This window comes from Hyla sarda, chromosome 2 (assembly GCF_029499605.1).
Source record: "Hyla sarda isolate aHylSar1 chromosome 2, aHylSar1.hap1, whole genome shotgun sequence".
NCBI classification, from domain to species: Eukaryota; Metazoa; Chordata; class Amphibia; order Anura; family Hylidae; genus Hyla; species Hyla sarda.
In genome coordinates this window covers 174,708,673-174,729,585 of record NC_079190.1, presented here as the reverse complement: position 1 = coordinate 174,729,585, position 20,913 = coordinate 174,708,673, and the positions used below count along the sequence as shown (strand labels likewise).

General features: G+C 43.2%; 1 protein-coding gene across 3 annotated transcripts in view; it reads right to left on the bottom strand.

The window, feature by feature from the left end:
• Positions 1-20,913, bottom strand: part of LOC130355532 (rho guanine nucleotide exchange factor 7) — a 182,352-nt gene that overhangs the window by 64,640 nt on the left and 96,799 nt on the right. For all 3 annotated transcript variants that reach the window (XM_056555779.1, XM_056555780.1, XM_056555781.1), the window contains exons 4-6: positions 15,543-15,673; positions 14,073-14,274; positions 9,049-9,137 (exon numbers count right to left, since the gene is read on the bottom strand). In XM_056555779.1, the coding sequence (XP_056411754.1) occupies positions 9,049-9,137; positions 14,073-14,274; positions 15,543-15,673 (422 nt within the window). The remainder of the gene's footprint in view (positions 1-9,048; positions 9,138-14,072; positions 14,275-15,542; positions 15,674-20,913) is intronic.

The following is a 20,913-nucleotide window of genomic DNA, read 5'->3' as shown; positions in this document are numbered from 1 at the left end:
GACAAAACCATAAAATGCATTTACAAACCTGAAACAAACTTTATACAACAAGTAAAATGTATGTTCATTACAGGACTGAAATGCTCCAGATTTTCCCAATTAACTTCAATAAGGAAACCAACCTGATGAAAATGTGCAACAAACCTGCAGCCTTTCAGTCCAGTGTGAGCATACCCTAACAGTACAAGTGCATTGTATTCAGTAAACCCCAGAAATAAGATCTATGAATGCAAGAGGAAAAAAAGTCACCTCTCCTTGCCCTCTCTTCAGCCATATCCCCTTGCGTGGGCTGCAAGTACTGGGAACGCTCATTGAAGACCCCATGACACAGTTTTCGCTCGCCTCCCCATCCCACCAATGCTCCGAAGGAATTGACCAGCATTAAAACAGAGCCCTGCTGTTGAAGCACAGGATAAACAATCCATGCCAAGGAAGCTATGAATGGTCATCACAGCTAGGAGACATCCCAGTGTACGGAGGGGAGGGGGGGGGGGTCTCTAGACAGCTCACAGTATTTTCACAGAGAACTTCAGCAAACAGGCAAGACATCAGTGAGAAATAGGGTACTAGTAACACCCAAAAGGATATCTTTCCTCACAGTACAATGAGGCATCTACAGCAGTGAACTAACAGAACCAGTGAGCAATACTATCGAATCTTACAATTTAAAAGGGGTACTTTGGCGCTTAGACATCTTATCCCCTATCCAAAGGATAGGCGATAAGATGCCTGATCACGGGGGTCCCCAGCGGTGGGACCCCCGTGATCAGGCATCTTATCGCCTATCCTTTGGATAGGGGATAAGATGTCTAAGCGCCGAAGTACCCCTTTTAAATTGTAAGATCTTGCACCCCAGTTAAAATCAGTCCCCGGAGCATGTTTGCTCCGGGTCTGATTACCGGCAACCACGGGGCAGACGGCGTGTAACGTCACGCCTCCGCCCCCATGTGACGTCACGCTCCGCCCCTCAATGCAAGCCTATGGGAGGGGGCGTGATAGCTGTCAGCGTGATGTCACACGCCGCCTGCCCCGTGGTCGCCGGTAATCAGACCCGGAGCAAACATGCTCTGGGGACTGATTTTAACTGGGGTGAAAGATCACGGGGGTCCCCAGTGGCGGGACCCCCGCGATCAGGCATCTTATCCCCTATCCTTTGGATAGGGGATAAGATGTCTAAGTGCCGGAGTACCCCTTTAACACCAAGCAGCCACAACATTAAAACCACCTGCCTAATACTGTATAGGTTCCCTCCTCCTGCCAAAACAGCTTTGACCCAATGAGGCACGAACTTCACATCGGTGTTGGAGGCACATATTCTACTGTATTTTATATTTTAAAAAAATAAAAAAATGGTGCTGTTCTTCCCATTAAATCGATGGATACCATGATAGAACCCATTAAAAATCAGAATGAGAGACGTGAAACATCGTAAATTAGTTTTTCTGCTTCTACGATGTATGTTCCTATTATCCTGACAAAATAGCTCTGACCCACTAAGTTATGGACTTCACAAGATCTCTGATATCTAGCACCAAGGTGTTCGCAGCAGACCCTTTAAAAGGGGTTAACCATTGACTAACTTTGCTTTTCTTTTAAAAGGAATCTGTCAGTTTCACCTGCACTAACCCGTCGGTACGGACAGGTAGTGCAAGTGCAGGTGGCACTGATGAAAACGATACTTACCTGATCCCGCTCTGTGCTGCGGTTCTCTGGCTCACCTCCTTCCTTCCCCCATCAATGCCGCGCGCTATTAGCCACGGGTCCCGGCCGTTGTTAGAGGCCGGGCCCGACCCGCTATGACGCGGGGCCATGCCGTGGCCCCGCGTTATAGATCGGGAGCGGACACATGACGTTCCAATACGTCATGTGTCCTTAAGGGGTTAAACTATACGTGTAGCCGCCCCAATGGCTCGCTATGTACTCGGATAGACTTCATCTTCACGTCGAGAGCAGTTAGAAAGGTGTCATACTCTATGGTCCAGTGCTTCTCTGACCACAGGCCATTCGATTTCAGGGGACTCTGTGCCATGGATTCCTACCTGGTCCAGGCTCCTGGAAGTTGAATTGTGCCCTGTTGGTGCAGAGGGAGGTCATGGAGGAACTTAGAGATACTTACCTTGTATGGCTTAATGATAAAATGTGTTTAACAGTCCCAGCGATTGGTGGGAGTATGTTAAAGTCGAGTTTCATTGTTTCTTTCAGGCAAAAGGCAGACAACAGGCGTGGGAGAAGAAGTGGGACTTGTTGCAGTCACTGCAAGATCTGCTCCAGTGTGGCTGGGAGGAGCTGGAGGAGACCAAAAAGAGCTTGAAAAGGCACTTTGGAACGCTTGCAATTCGCTTGGAATCCTCCTCAAAGTGGAGAACCTGGAAAAGGGTGAGAAGTGCAACTCTTTCTTTTTCAGGAAGCTCCATGCTGGCCACATGCCCCTGATAGAGCTGTGAGATGAGACCGGACACATGCGGAGGGGAAAGGAGGAGGTGATGGGGGTCGTCTCGGACTTCTACAGCAATCTTTATGCCCCAAAGTCATCAGACCCCAAAGCCACCTAGAGGTTCCTGTCAGGTATTACTAACATTGATCCAGCAGGTGCCGTGGCAATGGACGATCCCTTGACAGTGGGGGAGGAGCTCTCTGTTGCAAAATCCTTTAAGCCCGGCAGGACCCCAGGCAGTGACGGTCTTCTGGCCGTGCTCTCTGTAGCACTGGGCGACCTGTTGGAGGTGTACGAGGAGATGGTGGTGGGGGGGCAGAATGCCTCCGTCATTGAGGGTAGGGATGATCACGATCTTGTATAAGCGGAAGGGGGAGAGATGTGACCTGAAAAAGTGGCGTCCCATCTCTCTTCGAACGTGGACTACAAGATACTCGCCAAGATGCTGGCCAAAAGGCTGAAATCTGTCATTGGGCAGAACGTCCACCGGGACCAGACCTGCGGCATCCCCAGTCTCAGGATCACCGATGACCTTGCCCTTGTGGGAGACACGGTCTATTACATCCAGGGCCATTGAGCCCTGGTCAGTCTGGATCAGGGGAAGGCATTTGATGGTGTCTCCCACACTTTCATTGGCAGGGTTTTGCCCAAGCTGGGTCTGGGGAAGATGTTTTGCTCTTTTGTTATGTATGTATTTTGATATTTGCAGCACGGTGTTGGTGAACGGCTGGAAGACTGACCCCTCCCTATCCTTTCTGGGGGTCAAAAAAGGCTGTCCTCTTTACCTCTTCTTTTTGTTTGTGTTAAAGAGCTCTTCACGGAGTCTATCCGGTAGAATGGAGAGATCAGAGGGATCACCGCACCGGGACCAGATCGCTACGAGGTCAAGTGCTTGCTTTACATGGACAACATGACCGTCTTCTGCGCTGATCTGAGTTCGGTGACTGCACTTGTCCAGACCTGCGAGAACTTCGGCTAAGCTTCGGGGGCAAAACTCTATTGCGGGAAATGGGAGGCTATGCTCTTCGGGGAATGGCACCTGGCTTCTTCCACCCCCTTCCCCGTTACTGTTAAACCAGATTTCATCCAAATCCTGGGAGTCTGGTTTGGGAAGGAAGGAAGGAAGGAGTGGCTCTTAAGTCTTGGGAAGGGGGCGGGAGAACTTTAAATCAGACTGTGGAGCTCCAGAAAGCTCTCGATGGAGGGAAAAACACTGGTCTTGCAGAGTGACATTTTGCCTGTGCTCAAATACATCGCACATGCCTGGCCTCCCCATGCCACCATTTGCAAGGCCATCACCCGGACCGCGTTTCGCTTCATCTGGGGCAAAATGGACAGAGTCAAATGGACTGTGATGTACAAGGAGACCCGCAAGGGTGGGAAGGGAGTGCCTGATATAACCACTCTGCTGAGGGCCTTCTTTGCATGTGTGAATGTGCAGCGTACTCTGGTGGAAAAGACTGGCTCAGCGGGCAGCTCCATGTCTTGTTTCTTTTGCCCCTCTGGAGAGGGCTCGGCAGGGACAAGTGGGACAGCTCCATCCCTTACAACTGGAACACTCCCTGGTTCTATGGGGACATTGTCCGGTTTGTGAGGGAGCACCAGCTGGAAGTACTGAAGCCCGAACTGTGGAAGCCAGAGACCATCTACAAGCTCATCCAAGCTAAGGACTTGTTGGCGCTCATTCCGTGGCTCCCCGCAGCCACGGCAGAGACTGTTTGGACCAATGTGGCTTCAAAGCAGCTTACCAATGAACATAAGGACTTGTCATGGATGGCCATTAAAGGGTACCTCTCATCAAATAAACTTTTGATATATTTTAGATTAATGAATGTTGAATAACTTTCCAATAGCATGTTAATGAAAAATATGCTTCTTTCTATTGTATTTTTCCCGATCAGTCCTGTCAGCAAGCATTTCTGACTCATGCTGGAGTCCTAAACACTCAGAGCTGCCAGCCTTCTTTCTTCACAGCCAAAGAGGCTGTGAACAAAGCAGGCTGGCAGCTCTGAGTGTTCTCCTTTGTGAACAAAGCAGGCTCGTAGTGTTTAGGACTCCAGCATGAGTCTGAAATGCTTGCTGCCAGGACTGGTAGGGAGACCCCTAGTGGTCATTTCTTCAAAGTGGAAAATTAAATAGAAAGAAGCATATTTTTTAATAACATGCAATTGTAAAGTTATTCTGCATACATTAATCTATAATATATCAAAAGTTTTTTTGAAGAGAGGTACCCTTTAAGGGAGGACTGTCTCTTAGGTAATTCATGCATGCCCGCAGCCTGTGCTGAATCCGGTACTGCCCACGGTGCCCCTTTGTGAAGGAAACATCTTTGCACGTGTTTTGGCAGTGCCCGTTTGCGCAGGGTCTGTTGGGTGCCGTGGAACATGAACTCAGAGACTCTGTACCTGGAACTGCCTATCGTACTATTCAGTGCTTTACGGTCTGTTACCTGGGACCCATGAAGTGGAGGCCATCCAGGAGGCTGGCACCTTATGAACTGTTTTAACCCCTTAAGGACCACGGGTTTTTCCACTTTCGTTTTTTCCTCCTCACCTTTTAAAAATCATAATCCTTTCAATTTTGCACCTAAAAATCCATATGATGGCTTATTTTTTGCGACACCAACTCTACTTTGCAGTGACATCAGTCATTTTACCCAAAAATCTACGCCAAAACAGAAAAAAAAATAATCATTGTGCGACGAAATTGAGGAAAAAAAACGCTATTTTGTAAAATTTGGGGGCTTCCGTTTCTACGCAGTACATTTTTCGGTAAAAATGACACCTGATCTTTATTCTGTAGGTCCATACGGTTTAAATGATACCCTACTTATATAGGTTTGATTTTGTTGTACTTCTGTAAAGAATCATAACTACATGCAGGAAAATGTATATGTTTAAAATTGTCATCTTCTGACCCCTATAACTTTTTTATTTTTCCGCATAAGGGGCGGTATGAGGGCTCATTTTTTGCGCCGTGATCTGACGTTTTTAGTGGTACCATTTTTGTATTGATCGGACTTTTTGATCGCTTTTAATTCATTTTTTCATGATATAAAAAGCGACCAAAAATACATTATTTTGGACTTTGGATTTTTTTGCGCATACGCCATTGACCGTGCGGTTTAATTAATGATATATTTTTATAGTTCGGACATTTACGCATGCTGCGATACCACATATGTTTATATTTATTTTTATTTACATGGTGTTTTTATTTTTATGGGAAAAGGGGGGTGATTTGAACTTTTATTAAGGAAAGGGTTAAATCATATTTATTAACTTTTTTTTTGCAGTGTTATAGCTCCCATAGGGACCTATAACACTGCACACACTGATTGCCAGCACTGTTCACAGCAAAGCAATAGCTTTGCAATGATCAGCGTTATTGGCGGTCGATTGCTCAAGCCTGCATCTCAGGCTTGGAGCAATCAATCGCCGAGGGGACACGCCGGAGGCAGGTAAGAGGACCTCCGCTCGCGTCCCAGCTGATCTGGACACTGCATTTTCACTGCGGTAGTCCAGATCAGCCCCGTTGAGCAGCCGGGTAGCTTTCACTTTCGGGTTAGATGCGGCGTTCAACTTAACTAAGGGGTTAATAGCGCGCGGCACTGCGATCGCTGCCGCGCTATTAGCCCTGGGTCCTGCCATCAGATACATGCCGGGACCGACCCGATATGACGCGGGGTCACCGCGTGACCCCGCGTTATATCGCGGGAGCCGGCCAAGGACGTAAATATACGTCCTTGGTCGTTAAGGACACTGTGTGGCTTGCCATAAACAGCCTTGTGATCAACAGGGAGAACATGTCCATCCGGGACTACTGCAGGTTCATCTGGAGCCTGCTCAGAGACTATTCCATCTTGGACGGCTCGGCAGTCGATGAAGAAGAGGAGTGAAGACCCCTCTCCTTCCCCATGTCCCCCTGAAGTTATCGCCCAGTAGTTTGGCCCAGTGACCTGCCCCTTCACTACCCCCATAGCCTTCCACGCCCTATGACCCCAGCCCCGCCCCATAGCCCCACGCCCCTCCCCCGATCACAGATTGTATTGTTTTGGTCATGTTGATTTGTTGTGCTTTTCTCTTTCAGGATTGAGCGGAGTGCTAGAGTAGCATGCTGTGCGATATATAGCTTACGGAACCTTTGCTGGGTATGGTACTGTCATGCTTCATGTGATTGTAATTTATTGTAGGACTTGTAATGACTGAACGATCAATAAAGCTCTTTCAATACCCAAAATAAATCCCATACAGAGTATACACTCTAAATACAAAGCCATAAACTCAAAGCTACGTTTGACAACTAGACAACTATGAAAAGCAGATAATGTTCTGACAGGTGATATTTTAATGCAATGGCTCTGGATCCTAAAAGATAAAAGGTTCATGTTAAAATTTGCTAAGTGAAATTAATAAACCAACTTTAGGACATCCAATTAAAAAAAACAAATAAAGTTTTACACATAAGACAAGTCATGTGGTGTATACAAATATAGACATATTACATAAATTATTATATAGATGAAATGAATAACTCAAATATAATATGATCCAATTAGAATTCAATCCCACTGTAAGACATAAGTACATAACACAAGTAATAGGACCTAAATCACAAGTCACCAATACATGAGTAGTCCTAGGTTTCAAAATAAGTCATGTCTCCTGCAAAGAATCTAAGACTGAAATGGTTGTAAAGACTACAATGATGGCCATGACCCCAACGTGCAGTTTCATAGTATACACATTACAGTATATAGTATAGAAAGCCAACACACTAGTAACAGGGGAAGTGGTTTGGATATTCAAGACTACAGGGCACACGCACATTATTAGTGCTCTCCAATAAGAACTGCCCTTGCAGACAATTGGGAGATGCACTTCTGTATTCATGGACATGTCTTACACTCATTCTGAATATCATATATACTTTTGTGGTACATTGTTTGCTTGGTTTGGATATTGCATTATTGTTTCTTTGACCGAAGGTATATAGAGGGATTTATTTAGATGTTTATTTTTTTTCTGCTGTTGTGCATTTTTACATGGAATTTCTTGAGGTGCAGTCCTGTTTGTATATTGCTGTTCTTTTCCCTTTTGTAAGGCATGCTTTAATATGTGTGCTAGCACTCTGACATGACATGATAGTGCCTACCCAGTTCATTATATGCTTCTGCCACCAATTCATGCTGCCCCCACACAGGATAGCATATTTCCTGAATATAAAATACTTTAAACCACAAGAGGGCAGCGTTGTTTTATGGCTATTTGCGTCTGTAAAAAAATTATCCAGATTAATTATTCAATTGGAATTCTGATCCATTTCACTTCAGCAAACCATAGCAGACTGCCAGTTAAAGGAATTCAAAACAGCTCACTACCGGGGTCCCAGCTGCTTGTGCATTGATTGCTATGACCACCAACATTTAAGCAGCGGGTATGTAAACTTCATACAGAAGATCGCAGGGAGTCCCAGTGGTCGGACTCCCCCGTGTTTTATAACTTATCACTTACAATATAACTGCAGTTATATTGCACTACCGTTCTCCTTTAAAGGGGTACTCCAGTGGAAAACTTTTTTTTTTTTTTTAAATCAACTGGTGCCAGAAAATTAAACAGATTTATAAATCACTTCTATTAAAAAATCTTAATCCTTCCAGTACTTTTTAGGGGCTGTATACTAAAGAGAAATCCAAAAAAGAAATGCATTTCCTCTGATGTCACGACCACAGTGCTCTCTGCTGACCTAAAATGGACAGCAGAGGTCAGCAGAGAGCACTGTAGTCATGACATCACAGGAAATGCATTTCTTTTTTTTGGATTTCTCTTTAGTATACAGCCCCTAAAAAGTACTGGAAGGATTAAGATTTTTTTAATAGAAGTGATTTACAAATCTGTTTAACTTTCTGGCACCAGTTGATTTAAAAAAAAAAAAAAAAAAAGTTTTCCACGAGAGTACCTCTTTAAGGCAGGTTATATTAGCTCATTATAATTCGAAAAAACAGAGAATCCATTTATTTATTTTTTGCATAAATAAAATATTCTTATACAAATATAAGATAATCTTGAACAGTTTCAATGACATCACCTAAGTGCTTATTCAGATCTGTATCTAAGCTTCCATTCTGTCTTGTTCACTCAACTGACTATTGTGCACTGCATAGAGCAGTTTCCCAACCAGGGTGCCTCTTGGTGTTGCAAAACTACAACTCCCAGCATGCCTGGACAGCCAAAGGCTGTCCAGGCATGCTGGGAGTTGTAGTTTTGCAACATCTGGAGGCACCCTGGTTGGGAAACACTGGCATATAGAGAGTGTACGGCATCATGCTGTACCTACGGCCTCAATGCTATCTCCTCTCCATACTGTCTGCAGACTAAACAGAATAGAAGCTTAAATACAGATCTTGGGTTATGCAAATGGAATTGTTCAAGATGGACTTATATGTGCTGTAATGAATCAGATGTATAAAAAGAACGTTATACTAAATAAAAAATTTCGAAAATGGCACACTGGTGGGGTCAAAAATGCTAAAAACGCTCTTGCTCTACCTGTAAAGTTGTGAAATGAAAAAAAGACATTTCTTGGAAACCATCCGTTCAGTAGAGTATACTCACCACATTGTAGTAGCTTTTGTTGATTGCAGAAGTCTCAAACCCCTTTGGAGGGCTTTTCAGTGATGTAGACTTGGGAGATACTGGTTTTTCTAAGGAAAGGGAAAAAAATAAAAAATAACACTGAAAATCTAAAGTTGGCTCACCTTAAAAATGTAATGGATAGTCAGAGCAGTGAGTGTCCAATATTTTCCAATAAGGTTTCTTCTATACAGATGGCAATTGATAAATGTATGTCACCCCTTACAAATCGTATAATAAGGAGTTATGAGTGGCCTATGGATCAAGATATGCAGCTAGTGATGTATATTATTACTCCATTACCATAAGTCTATAATCTAATGCCATAACCTCAATACAGATATACACTGCTCAAAAAAAAATAAAGGGAACACTTAAACAACACAATGTAACTCCAAATCAATTACACTTCTGTGAAATCACACTGTCCACTCAGGAATCAACACTGATTGACAATCAATTTCACATGCTGTTGTGCAAATGGAACAGACAACAGGTGGAACTTATAGGCAATTAGCAAGACACCCCCAATAAAGAAGTGGTTCTGCAGGTTTAGCACAGACCAGTTCTCAGTCCCTATGCTTCCTGGCTGATGTTTTTGTCACTTTTGAATGCTAGCAGTGCTTTCACTCTAGTGGTAGCATGAGACGGAGTCTACAACCCACACAAGTAGCTCAGGTAGTGCAGCTCATTCAGGATGGCACATTAATGCGCGCTGTGGCAAGAAGGTTTGCTGTGTCTGTCAGCGTAGTGTCCAGAGCATGGAGGCGCTACCAGGAGACAGCCCAGTACATTAGGAAATGTGGAGGAGGCCATAGGAGGGCAACAACCCAGCAGCAGGACCGCTACCTCTGCCTTGGTGCAAGGAGGAGTAGGAGGAGCACTGCCAGAGCCCTGCAAAATTACCTCCAGCAGGCCACAAATGTGCATGTGTCCACTCAAACAGTCAGAAACAGACTCCATGTGGGTGGTATGAGGGTCCGACGTCCACAGGTGGGGGTTGTGCTTACATTTGGCAGGATGTTTGCAGGACGTTTGGCATTTGCCAGAGAACACCAAGTTTGGCAAATTCGCCACTGGCGCCCTGTGCTCTTCCCAGATGTAAGCAGGTTCACACTGAGCACATGTGACAGACGCGGTGGAGAACGTTCTGCTGCCTGCAACATCATCCAGCATGACTGGTTTGGCGGTGGGTCAGTACTGGTGTGAGGTAGCATTTCTTTGGGGGGCCACACAGCCCTCCATGTGCTTGTCAGAGGTAGTCTGACTGCCATGAGGTACCGAGATGAGATCCTCAGACCCCTTGTGAGACCATATGCTGATGCGGTTAGCCCTGGGTTCCTTCTAATGCAAGACAATGCAAGACCTCATGTGGCTGGAGTGTGTCAGAAGTTCCTGCAAGAGGCAGGCATTGATGCTATGGACTGGCCTGCCAGTTCCCCAGACCTGAATCCGATTGAGCACATCTGGGAGATCAGGTCTCACTCCATCCACCAATGCCACGTTGCACCAGAGTGTACAGGAGTTGGCGGATGCTTTAGTCCATGTCTGTGAGGACATTCCTTAGGAGACCATCCGCCACCTCATCAGGAGCATGCCCAGGCATTGTAGGGAGGTCATACGGGACGTGGAGGCCACACACACTACTGAGCCTCATTTTGACTTGTTTTAAGGACATTACATCAAAGTTGGATCAGCCTGTAGTGTGGTTTTCCACTTTGATTTTTAATGTGACAGTGTATGTTAAGTCACTTTACAGCCTTTGGATCAGGATTGCCCATACAAGCACACTGCACACAGCTCAGTAAAATACAAAAAGGAAGTTTCAATATAGTTCAGTAACCATATGTTATGTTAGCCGAAATATCCTTTCAGTTACCAACTAAAATTAATATAGCCCCTTCACAAATATTCATCTTCTCCTTTCCAGACGTCATCCTTACGTGCTGTGTCCTCGGAGAAGCAGCATATGCGGTCTCGCAGTCTTGGGTTGTACATGATGACAAGGACACAGCACGTATGGGTGATGTGCTGGGGAAAAGAAGATAAATAATCTGTACTACAGGGACCAACCAGGTGGAAAGAACAGTGCACCAAGGGGCAGGGGAATGCCCCACAGCTCCAAGTTCATTTGCATATTGAGATTTTTTATGTATCCCTATCTCCAGAATGGCGAGCACCAGATTTTTAAATATTTGGGTGATGCTGCTCACAGATTTCCTTTAAGATACACTTCAACTATGTGACATCTAAAAGGGCTAATCTGACTACTGTCCAAATCTACAAAATTAGGAAAAGCAGGGCAAGACTTATTTCACACTGCGTCTTGCAAGGTCTGTTGTAAATATACATGGGGGACTTCCTGATGTATACTGTCCATGTGGCTAATGCCACATAGTGGGAACCATCATACATAGGGTTTCATATTGTACAGTACATTTTAACTGGGTCAATTCAATTTATTCCATCCAGCAAACCCAAATGGAGGCAAATCTTACACTCTTTTGACCCCATTAGATAGTGGGATTCTATGGGCAAGTTTTACATATATGCTAGGAGCTCTCCTGGTGCTCATGTTAAACATTTATTACTGTAGAAAGGTGAAATCATCCTTGGGCATGCCCCATCCTTTGTTACCCTGAGAAATAAGGGCAGACAGATTCAGCTATTTGAGCAATGCTCTGGCATTCAGAATCACCAGTAACCAATAGCTTTCATGTAAAATATTCCATTTGACTACACATACTGTTCTAAAAAAGGTGCTGCTGGCACCTAACTTCTAGTTACTTTCCCTATCAACACCAAAATTTCAGTCTGGTTACTATTAAAATACATACAGGAAAATTTCAACAAGTGAATGTGGATGGAATTTTAGCATATAAAAGCATAAAATAATGAAAGTATGCAGTACTTTCAGGTGTGCAAAGAAATTGAGCAATGGCCTAATTCCCTCTTATAGACATACCCTCTTCCTTCTCCCCCTTGCCCTCTTCTCGGTCCGATGTCTCTTTCCCGCTATGTGTGGACTTATTGCTTTGGGCTTCTCTCTTCCTCCTTCACGATCATTCCTTTATCACCCGGACTTCCCCCCCCCCCCTGGAGTGACCTCCACTATGGTTAGAGAGTGGGGCTCCTGTGATCTTTTCTGTTGGGCTGATGTGGTGGATCCTCTAACCAGATCCCTCCTGCCTTTTGATCAATTCGTCTCCCGCTGGAGCCTCCCTTCCTCTAAGCTGACCCGCTATACGCAGCTTCGTCATTACCTGTCCTCGACTCAGAAATCTCTGACTGTATCTCTGCCCACGGGCTTCGAGAGGCTGTGTAGGAGCGGGCCTCCTTTCCAGTATATATTCCCTCTTAATTTCCCCTCTGGATGGTGCAGCCCCGGCCCTGCGCTACATGGAGCGCTGGGAGTCGGCTCTCGGTACTACTACTACTATTCCTCAGTGGAGGGTAATCTGGGAAAGGGCTTCTAGGGCCTCCATTTGTACTGCCTATAAAGAAACTCAATTTAAGATGTTGATGGGGTGGTATCACACTCCGGTCCTTCTGAACAAACTGAATTCCGATGTCCCTCCCCAGTGCTGGAGGTGTGGGGTGGGCCTGGGCGACACTTTCCATATTTTCTGGTCCTGTCCACTCATAGTACCATTTTGGGTTGGGGTTCAGAGGCTGGTTTTGGGGGTATTGGGGGTGACGGTTCTGTTGGACCCCTTGATTTTCCTTTTACACTTCTCCACTACACTTTTGACTAAAAAAAACATTCAAACTGTTCTTACATATTGTCCTGGCTGCCAAGACACTGATTGCAAAGAGGATGATCTCTTGGCTAGGATCCGAGAGATTCGCTCTCTTGGATCGCTCACGGCCTCCTTAAACAATACTATTCCGTTGTTTCTTTCTGTCTGGGACCTGTGGGATAGATTCACTGATAGGCAACCTCCTTAATCGCTAACCTCTCTCCTGGGTTTGTTCTCTCTCTCTCTCTCTCTCTCTCTCTCTCTCTCTCTCTCTCTCTCTCTCTCGCTCTCTCTCTCTCTCTGTTGTTCTTTGATAGTATTGGATTGGCTGGATTTGTTACTGACTTAGCGTTATTGGTGTTCTCTGTACACATTTTGTTCCACCTTGATGCTCATATTTTATGCTATGCCTTATGCTGTGTTTTATGCCATGGGGACTTGTTCTCCCTTGACTTTGTCTATGTATGTTCTTTATTTCGAAAAATTTATAAAAATTACAGTTTAAAAAAAAGAAATTAAGCAATGGCAACAAAGTCTGCCGTAAGTTTTTATGCCCTGACCTGGAAGCCTCAGCACTAGCCAGATTTATTGGCCCCATATATTTAAAATTGACATAATTAAAGAAAGCAAAAAAGATTATTTCAACACCTTGCAGCCAAAAATCCTGAACAGTAATGTCAAGGCAGCTACAAGTATTCTCATTTGGCAATAACAATGCTATTGGTTTCACCTATACCCCAGGTTATGCAAAATGTAAAGTAGCAATAAAAGGTACTAACACCTATATGAAAATGACAAATCTAAATAATATTCTCATATATCAGTTATTTTCATATTTAGTTAAGATCTTGAGCACCAGTACCTTTGGTTGTTTCTTTGCAATGCTGTTTATACCATATGTGCATCTGTCAAGCAGGCATCTAAACATCCCAACGCAGTCCACAGTCTTAACCGTTGTATCACAAACTGTGCGATAGTACAGACAATGCAATTAAAATAAAAAAACAAAGGGTCGGCGGCATATGCTAGAAGTGCATAGTGCCTTTTCCACCAAAGTTGTGTATTTATTTTAGTATTGATTTTTCCGCGTCCACAAACTAATTGTAACATGTATGTGACCCATTTCATTAAAAAGTTCAGGAAGTACCATTCTAGCTAAGGTGCAGCAGAAGTGTTTCAACATACAGAATAACAAAACTAAAGTATAATCCAAACTAAATGATCAGGAAGCGCTCATACGAAATTAGAAATACACAAGATACACACCAGAAGACTTGATTTCTCGGACATAGTTGCTTGGGAACCATCCAGTCTTGCCACTGTGTGATCCCTCCCACCAGCCGCCTTCTTCCAGCCGTGTAACATGGATTATATCACCCTTACAGAAAGACAGTTCATCTTCATTGGTTTGTTGAAAGTTAAACTTAGCCCTCACCACAATGTGATGGTTGCTGTTATCGGTCATGTCCTACAATAGAAGTAAAAAGCCGTCCATTAAAACATGTTCATTAAAAGGCAATGACTACTTCTTTATCATTGGAATACTGATATAGCAATGCAATTAAGAGATTTCAGCTCTGAAGGTAGAATAATTGTTACTGCTGCTCAGGACTGTATATCTGGATCTGTATTGCAATGTATTGTTACTAAAAAAAATGAGGGAACTTTTTAGGTAGATGACGTTTTATTTTAGAAATCGGCAAAGTAAACAGAGACTATCATTTTAGGCAGGGAAAAAAAAAAACTTTGCAAAACCAGGTGACCTCATCATTAGTCAACAGGGTCTTATAGGCACCAGTAGTGCAAGCTGTGTGCCAGATACAGGAGATTTTTGTAGCTTCCATTATAAACAAATTCCAAAAGGAAAATGTGAGCAACACCTTGAAAACTGGGGTGTAAAGGAGAATACACAACTTACAGAGTTTATCTTACAACGTCTATGGAGGAGACTGCTTTTACAGACTTCAAGACGAAGAGTGCCGGAACACGTGTCGAGGTGGGGGTGGGTGCATTAACCAAGTTTCAGCTTGTCCCTATCAGGTAATTGAGATCTTTATTTACTTCCCCTTTTGCTTACCCATGCATATGGTTATTATAGATGCGATTTGTTTAGAGGGACTACAGTTGTGCTCTGGCTAAGTGTTGCCCTCCACCTTTTCTGGTGTTTGGGGTATTTAAGAGTAGGGGTTTTTAAGTGGGTGGGTGTCCTGTATAAAAGACTTGGATTCAATAAAGCATTTTGTATTTACACAAGTGTCAGTTTTTTTTTGTAGGTTTTGTTGTGCTCTTACGGTAATCTAAATCTTAAATTGCCATTGAAACTTCTGCTCACTTCATTTGAAGCTACCCCAGTAAGAGCTGCATATATTCCATGTACGGTGCAGACCTTCTCCTAACATCTGCTGCACGCTATAAGGTGATGATTCTAAGAGTTAATGAACCTGGAATCTGATGACACAAACGTATTTGATATTAATTCCCTGTGCCCAATCTCTTAAAATAATGTGCTCACTGCCAAGATACACACAGCCAAGGAAAATGTTTTATTATTTACTGGAAGATGTAAAGCCTAGAAAATTAAGTAGCAATTTCATAGGGATATAGCATAAATTATAGCTGAGGTTATACAAGGTTAGAGTTATTACTTGTGCACGAGTATGCAGCGTGCCCAAAGCCTAGGAATTTAGAAGTCATGCAAAATAGAGAAGTAGGATGGGATACAACAACATTACTCACCAGGCTTCGATATTGACCCTGCAGTAATTTTGAGGAGCGGCTGAGTACAGACTGGGACCCAAGGGAATCAAAGGACTTTATTCGATGTGAAGATGGACGAACACACACAGAGTCACTTCCCAAGCCAATATCTACAGATAGAAAAAATGGATAGTCACATTCAGAAAAAAAAAGCCAGTTACATGTCTAATATATGAGCAGAATTCAGATTTTTCTGCCCATTAAGAGGGTTAACCATTAATGGAAATAACAGCAGCTGATTTGCTTTTAACCAGACTGTTTCACACCTAAATGACCAACATAGAGATTTTGCGCACGTGGTGGTTTAAAGGGGTACTCTGGGGAAAAACATTAATTTTTTTTAATCAACTGGTGCCAGAAAGTTAAACAGATTTGTAAATTACTTCTATTAAAAAAAATCTTAATCCTTCCTGTACTTATTAGCTGCTGAATACTACAGTGGAAATTCTTTTCTTTTTGAAACACAGAGCTGTCTGCTGACATCTCTGTCCATTTTAGGAACTGTCCAGAACAGCATATGTTTGCTATGGGGATTTCCTTTTACTCTGGACAGTTCCTAAAATGGACAGAGATTTATTTTTGATTGCCTAGGGCTACCATTTTTTGAGGCTTTTATTTTAAATGACATATCTGGCTGGTTTTAATTTGACTGACTTTGGGGAAGATTTATCAAGATCTGTGCTGAGGAAAAGTTGACCATTGCCCATAAACCAATGCAACCAATCAGATTACAAAAATAAAAGAAACAATCTGGTTGGTTACTACAGACAACTGGTAAATATTTCCTCTGTACAAGTTTTGATGAATCTCCCCCTTTATGTTTTATTAGAGGTGTCATTTAAAGGGGTACTCCGGTGGAAAAACATTTTTTTTTAGATCAACTGGTGCCAGAAAGTGAAAGATTTGTTAATGACTTCTATTTAAAAATCTTAATCCTTCCAGTACTTATCAGCTGCTGTATACAAGAGAGGAAGTTTTCTTTTTTAATTTCTTTTCTGTCTGAGCACAGTGCTCTCTGCTGAAACCTCAGTCCATATCAGGAACTGTCCAGAGTAGGAGCAAATCCCCATAGCAAACCTCTCCTGCTCTGGACAGTTCCTGACATGGACAGAGGTGTCAGCAGAGAGCACTGTGGTCAGACCGAAAAGAAATTCAAAAAGAAAAGAACTTTCTCTGAAGTATACAGCAGCTGATAAGTCCCGGAAGGATTAAGATTTTTAAATAGAAGTCATTTACAAATCTGTTTCACTTTCTGGCACCAGTTGATTTAAAAAAAAAAAAAAATAGGTTTTACACCGGAGCACCCCTTTAAAAGTGTAACTGTCATTAAGAAAAACTTTTTCTTGATCGAGATCACAAGAACCAGCAAGGAGAAGATCCACTCCCTGGCTTACAGAAATCTCCTCTTCTCTGGGTGGTCCTATAGTTTACAGTGGGAGAGCAGAATGGAGATCACTGCGGGCTAGGTAGGGGGGCGCGCTACTGCAGGCTTCTCTTTGCGCATTCTACAGATCAGTGGAGGTCTCAGCACCCAGACACCCACCAATCAAAACTTTTGACATGTCTTTGTGACATTACACTGCATACCAGAACACACAACACCAATAGTGTAACAATCTTACATCTTCTTGAAGTCAAAGAAATATTGTAACAACATTAAAAAAAAAAAGGAGCAGGTAAAATAAAAATTTGCATTGTTAAAAGCATTCAAATATATTTTCAGCCCTAGTATGAAATACAAATAAATAAGCAGCAAAGTCTTTAGTCATAAATAGCGTGCTAACAATCAATATGGGTATATGTCACAAATGACCAGCGGAAATAATGCTACCATACACACATAGAGGGAGAAATAATTCAGTATGGATGGTAGGGGCAACTGCTTTACAGGAGTCAAAAAAGGAGGATAATGCTAACAAGACTAACAAAATGATGGATGTGTGCAGTGTCATTCACTGACATATATGTACACAGTGGGGGAGATTTATCAAAAACTGTGCAGAGGAAGAGTGGTGCAGTTGCCCATAGCAACCAATCAGATAGCTTCTTTCATTTCTAAAGAGACCTGTGAAAAATTAAAGAAGCAATCTGATTGGTTGCTATGGGCAACAGCACCACTCTGCCTCTATACAGGTTTTGATAAATCTCCCCCAGTGAGTGAGTAGTAATGGCAGATGTCCTGCGTCCCTTGCTTCTTTGGTAAGGGTTCATTTCCCTTAATATCACCCAGGTTTTCTACTTTATTTCCATTATTTGATTGGACAGTGTTTTAATAGGTGACAAACATCCCCCTGAGAAAGGAGGACGTAGGGGGCTGTGGGTTTGTAGGCAACGGCAGTGCGGAGAGCAGTTTGCTTTCTGATTAGTGTGGTTTATGCTTTTTGGATACAGACTCTTGTAGCCTGCATTGTAAACATTATCCTCCTATTCGACTCACTTAACACCCATACCTAATTATTTCTGTGTGTGTCTGGTAGCATTATATATATATATATATATATATATATATATATATATATATATATATATATATATATATATATATATATATATATATACACACACACATACATACACACACACACACACACACACACACAGTGATCCCTCAACTTACAATGGCCTCAACATACAATAGTTTCAACATACAGAGGTCTTTTCTGGACCATTATAACTTGAAACCAGACTCAACATACAATGCTACAGACAGTCCAGATCTGTGAAACGTGTCACAACTGGAGGAACTGACCAATCAGAATTGGCACTTTACTGGTAAATCACCTGTATTACTGAAGTGCATGCACTGACTGGTAGTGCCCCCTACAGTACAGGGAGGAACTACAAGTTCTGTACTTCTACTTACCTCTGCCAGGGTTAGCTGCTCCTTTGGACACCAAGTAAGGGTGGCTCCATTTGGGACACTGTGTGTACTGTACAGGACCCTGAAAAAGCTCCTGTCCTCTACATAAACCATTGTTTCCCAACCAGGGTGCCTCCAGCTGTTGCAAAACTACAACTCCCAGCATGCCCGGACAGCCAACGGCTGTCCGGGCATGCTGGGAGTTGTAGTTTTGTAACAGCTGGAGGCACCCTGGTTGGGAAACACTGACATAGACAGTGATTTACAGCTCCCAGCAGATCTTTCTTACTTTTATATGTAAGGATTTGCTTTATCTATATTAGTTATCTACTTATTTTTCTTTAATCCTCACCATTTCCCATTTTTGGTTGACATTTTGATGGCTTCAGAACCAATTACCAGGTTTCCATAGAGTTCTGGTCTCAACATACAATGGTTTCAACATACAATGGTCATCCTGGAACCGATTAATATTGTAACTTGAGGGACCACTGTATAGAGTATTGATTGCTAGCACACACTTTATGCAGCATATATGTATCTGTATTCTATAGCAAAAGACTTTCCTGCTTATTTATTTTTACTTCACACTAGGGATTGAGGGTATAATACCTATATACTAAGCTCTCTACAGGTCGATTCAGGTAATTTAGTAGTTCCTAATTTCCCCCATAAAATACAATTTAGATTTTAGTTATTAGCCCTAGTCCAAGCACTCTCAGAGACACACCTTGTGACACAATCAATATTATAGGGGCTTGAATGTAATATTTATATAAATAAAAAAATATATAAAAATAAAGGGAACATTTAAACAACACAATGTAACTCCAAGTCAATCCCACTTCTGTGAAATCACACTGTCCACTCGGGAAGCAACACTGATTGACAATCAATTTCACATGCTGATGTGCAAATGGAACAGACAACACATGGAAATTATAGGAAATTAGCAAGACACCCCCAATAAAGGAGTGGTTCTTCAGGTGGTGACCACAGACCACTTCTCAGTTGCCAAGCTTCCTGGCTGATGTTTTGGTCACTTCTGAATGCTGGCGGTGCTTTCACTCTAGTGGTAGCATGAGACGGAGTCTACAACCCACACAAGTGACTCAGGTAGTGCAGCTCATCCAGGATGGCACATCAATGCGAGCTGTGGCAAAAAGGTCTGCTGTGTCTGTCAGCGTAGTGTCCATAGCATGGAGGCACTACCAGGAAAAGTGAAGGAGGCCGTAGGAGGGCAACAACCCAGCAGCAGGACCGCTACCTCCGCCTTTGTGCATGGAGGAGCAGGAGGAACACTGCCAGAGCCCTGCAAAATGACCTCCAGCAGGCCACAAATGTGCATGTGTCCACTTAAACAGTCAGAAACAGACTCCATGAGGGTGGTATGAGGGCCTGACATCCACAGGTGGGGGTTGTGCTTACAGCCCAACACCGTGCAGGACATTTGGCATTTGCCAGAGAACACCAAGATTGGGAAATTCACCACCCTGTGCTCTTCACAGATGAAAGCAGGTTCACACTGAGAACATGTGACAGATGTGACAGAGTCTGGAGATGCTGTGGAGAAGGTTCTTCTGCCTGCAACATCCTCCAACATGACCAGTTCGGTGGTGGGTCAGTAATTGTGTGGGGTGGCATTTCTTTGGGAGGCCGCACAGCCCTCCATGTGCTTGCCAGAGGTAGCCTGACTGCCATTAGGTACCCAGATGAGATCCTCAGACCCCTTGTGACACCATATACTGGTGCAGTTGGCCCTGGGTTCCTCCTAATTTAAGACAATGCTAGACCTCATGTGGCTGGAGTGTTTCAGCAGTTCCTCCAAGAGGAAGGCATTGATGCTATGGACTGGCCCGCCCGTTCCCCAGACCTGAATCCGATTGAGCACATCTGGGACATCATGTCTCACTCCATCCACCAACGTCACATTGCCCCACAGACTGTCCAAGAGTTGGTGGATGCTTTAGTCCAGGTCTGGGAAGACATCCCTCAGGAGACCATCCGCCATCTCATCAGGAGCATGTCCAGGCATTGTAGGGAGGTCATACGGGCACGTGGAGGCCACACACACTACTGAGCCTCATTTTAACTTGTTTTAAGGACATCAAAGTTGGATCAGCCTGTAGTGTGGTTTTCCACTTTGATTTTGAGTGACTCCATATCCAGACCTCCATGGGTTGATACATTTGATTTCCATTGATAATTTTTGTGTGATTTTGTTGTCAGCACATTCAACTGTGTAAAGACGAAACTATTTAATACAATTAGTTCATTCATGCAGATCTAGGATGTTTTATCTTAGTGTTCCCTTTATTTTTTTGAGATATATATATATATATATATATATATATATATATATATATATATATATATATATATTCCCACTTTAAAAAAAATTTGCCTTCATTGGCAAAGTCTTGTGACGTGATAGTGCTTCCTTTCCATTAAAAGAGATAGACCAGCAGCAGGGCCAAGAATGGAAGATCT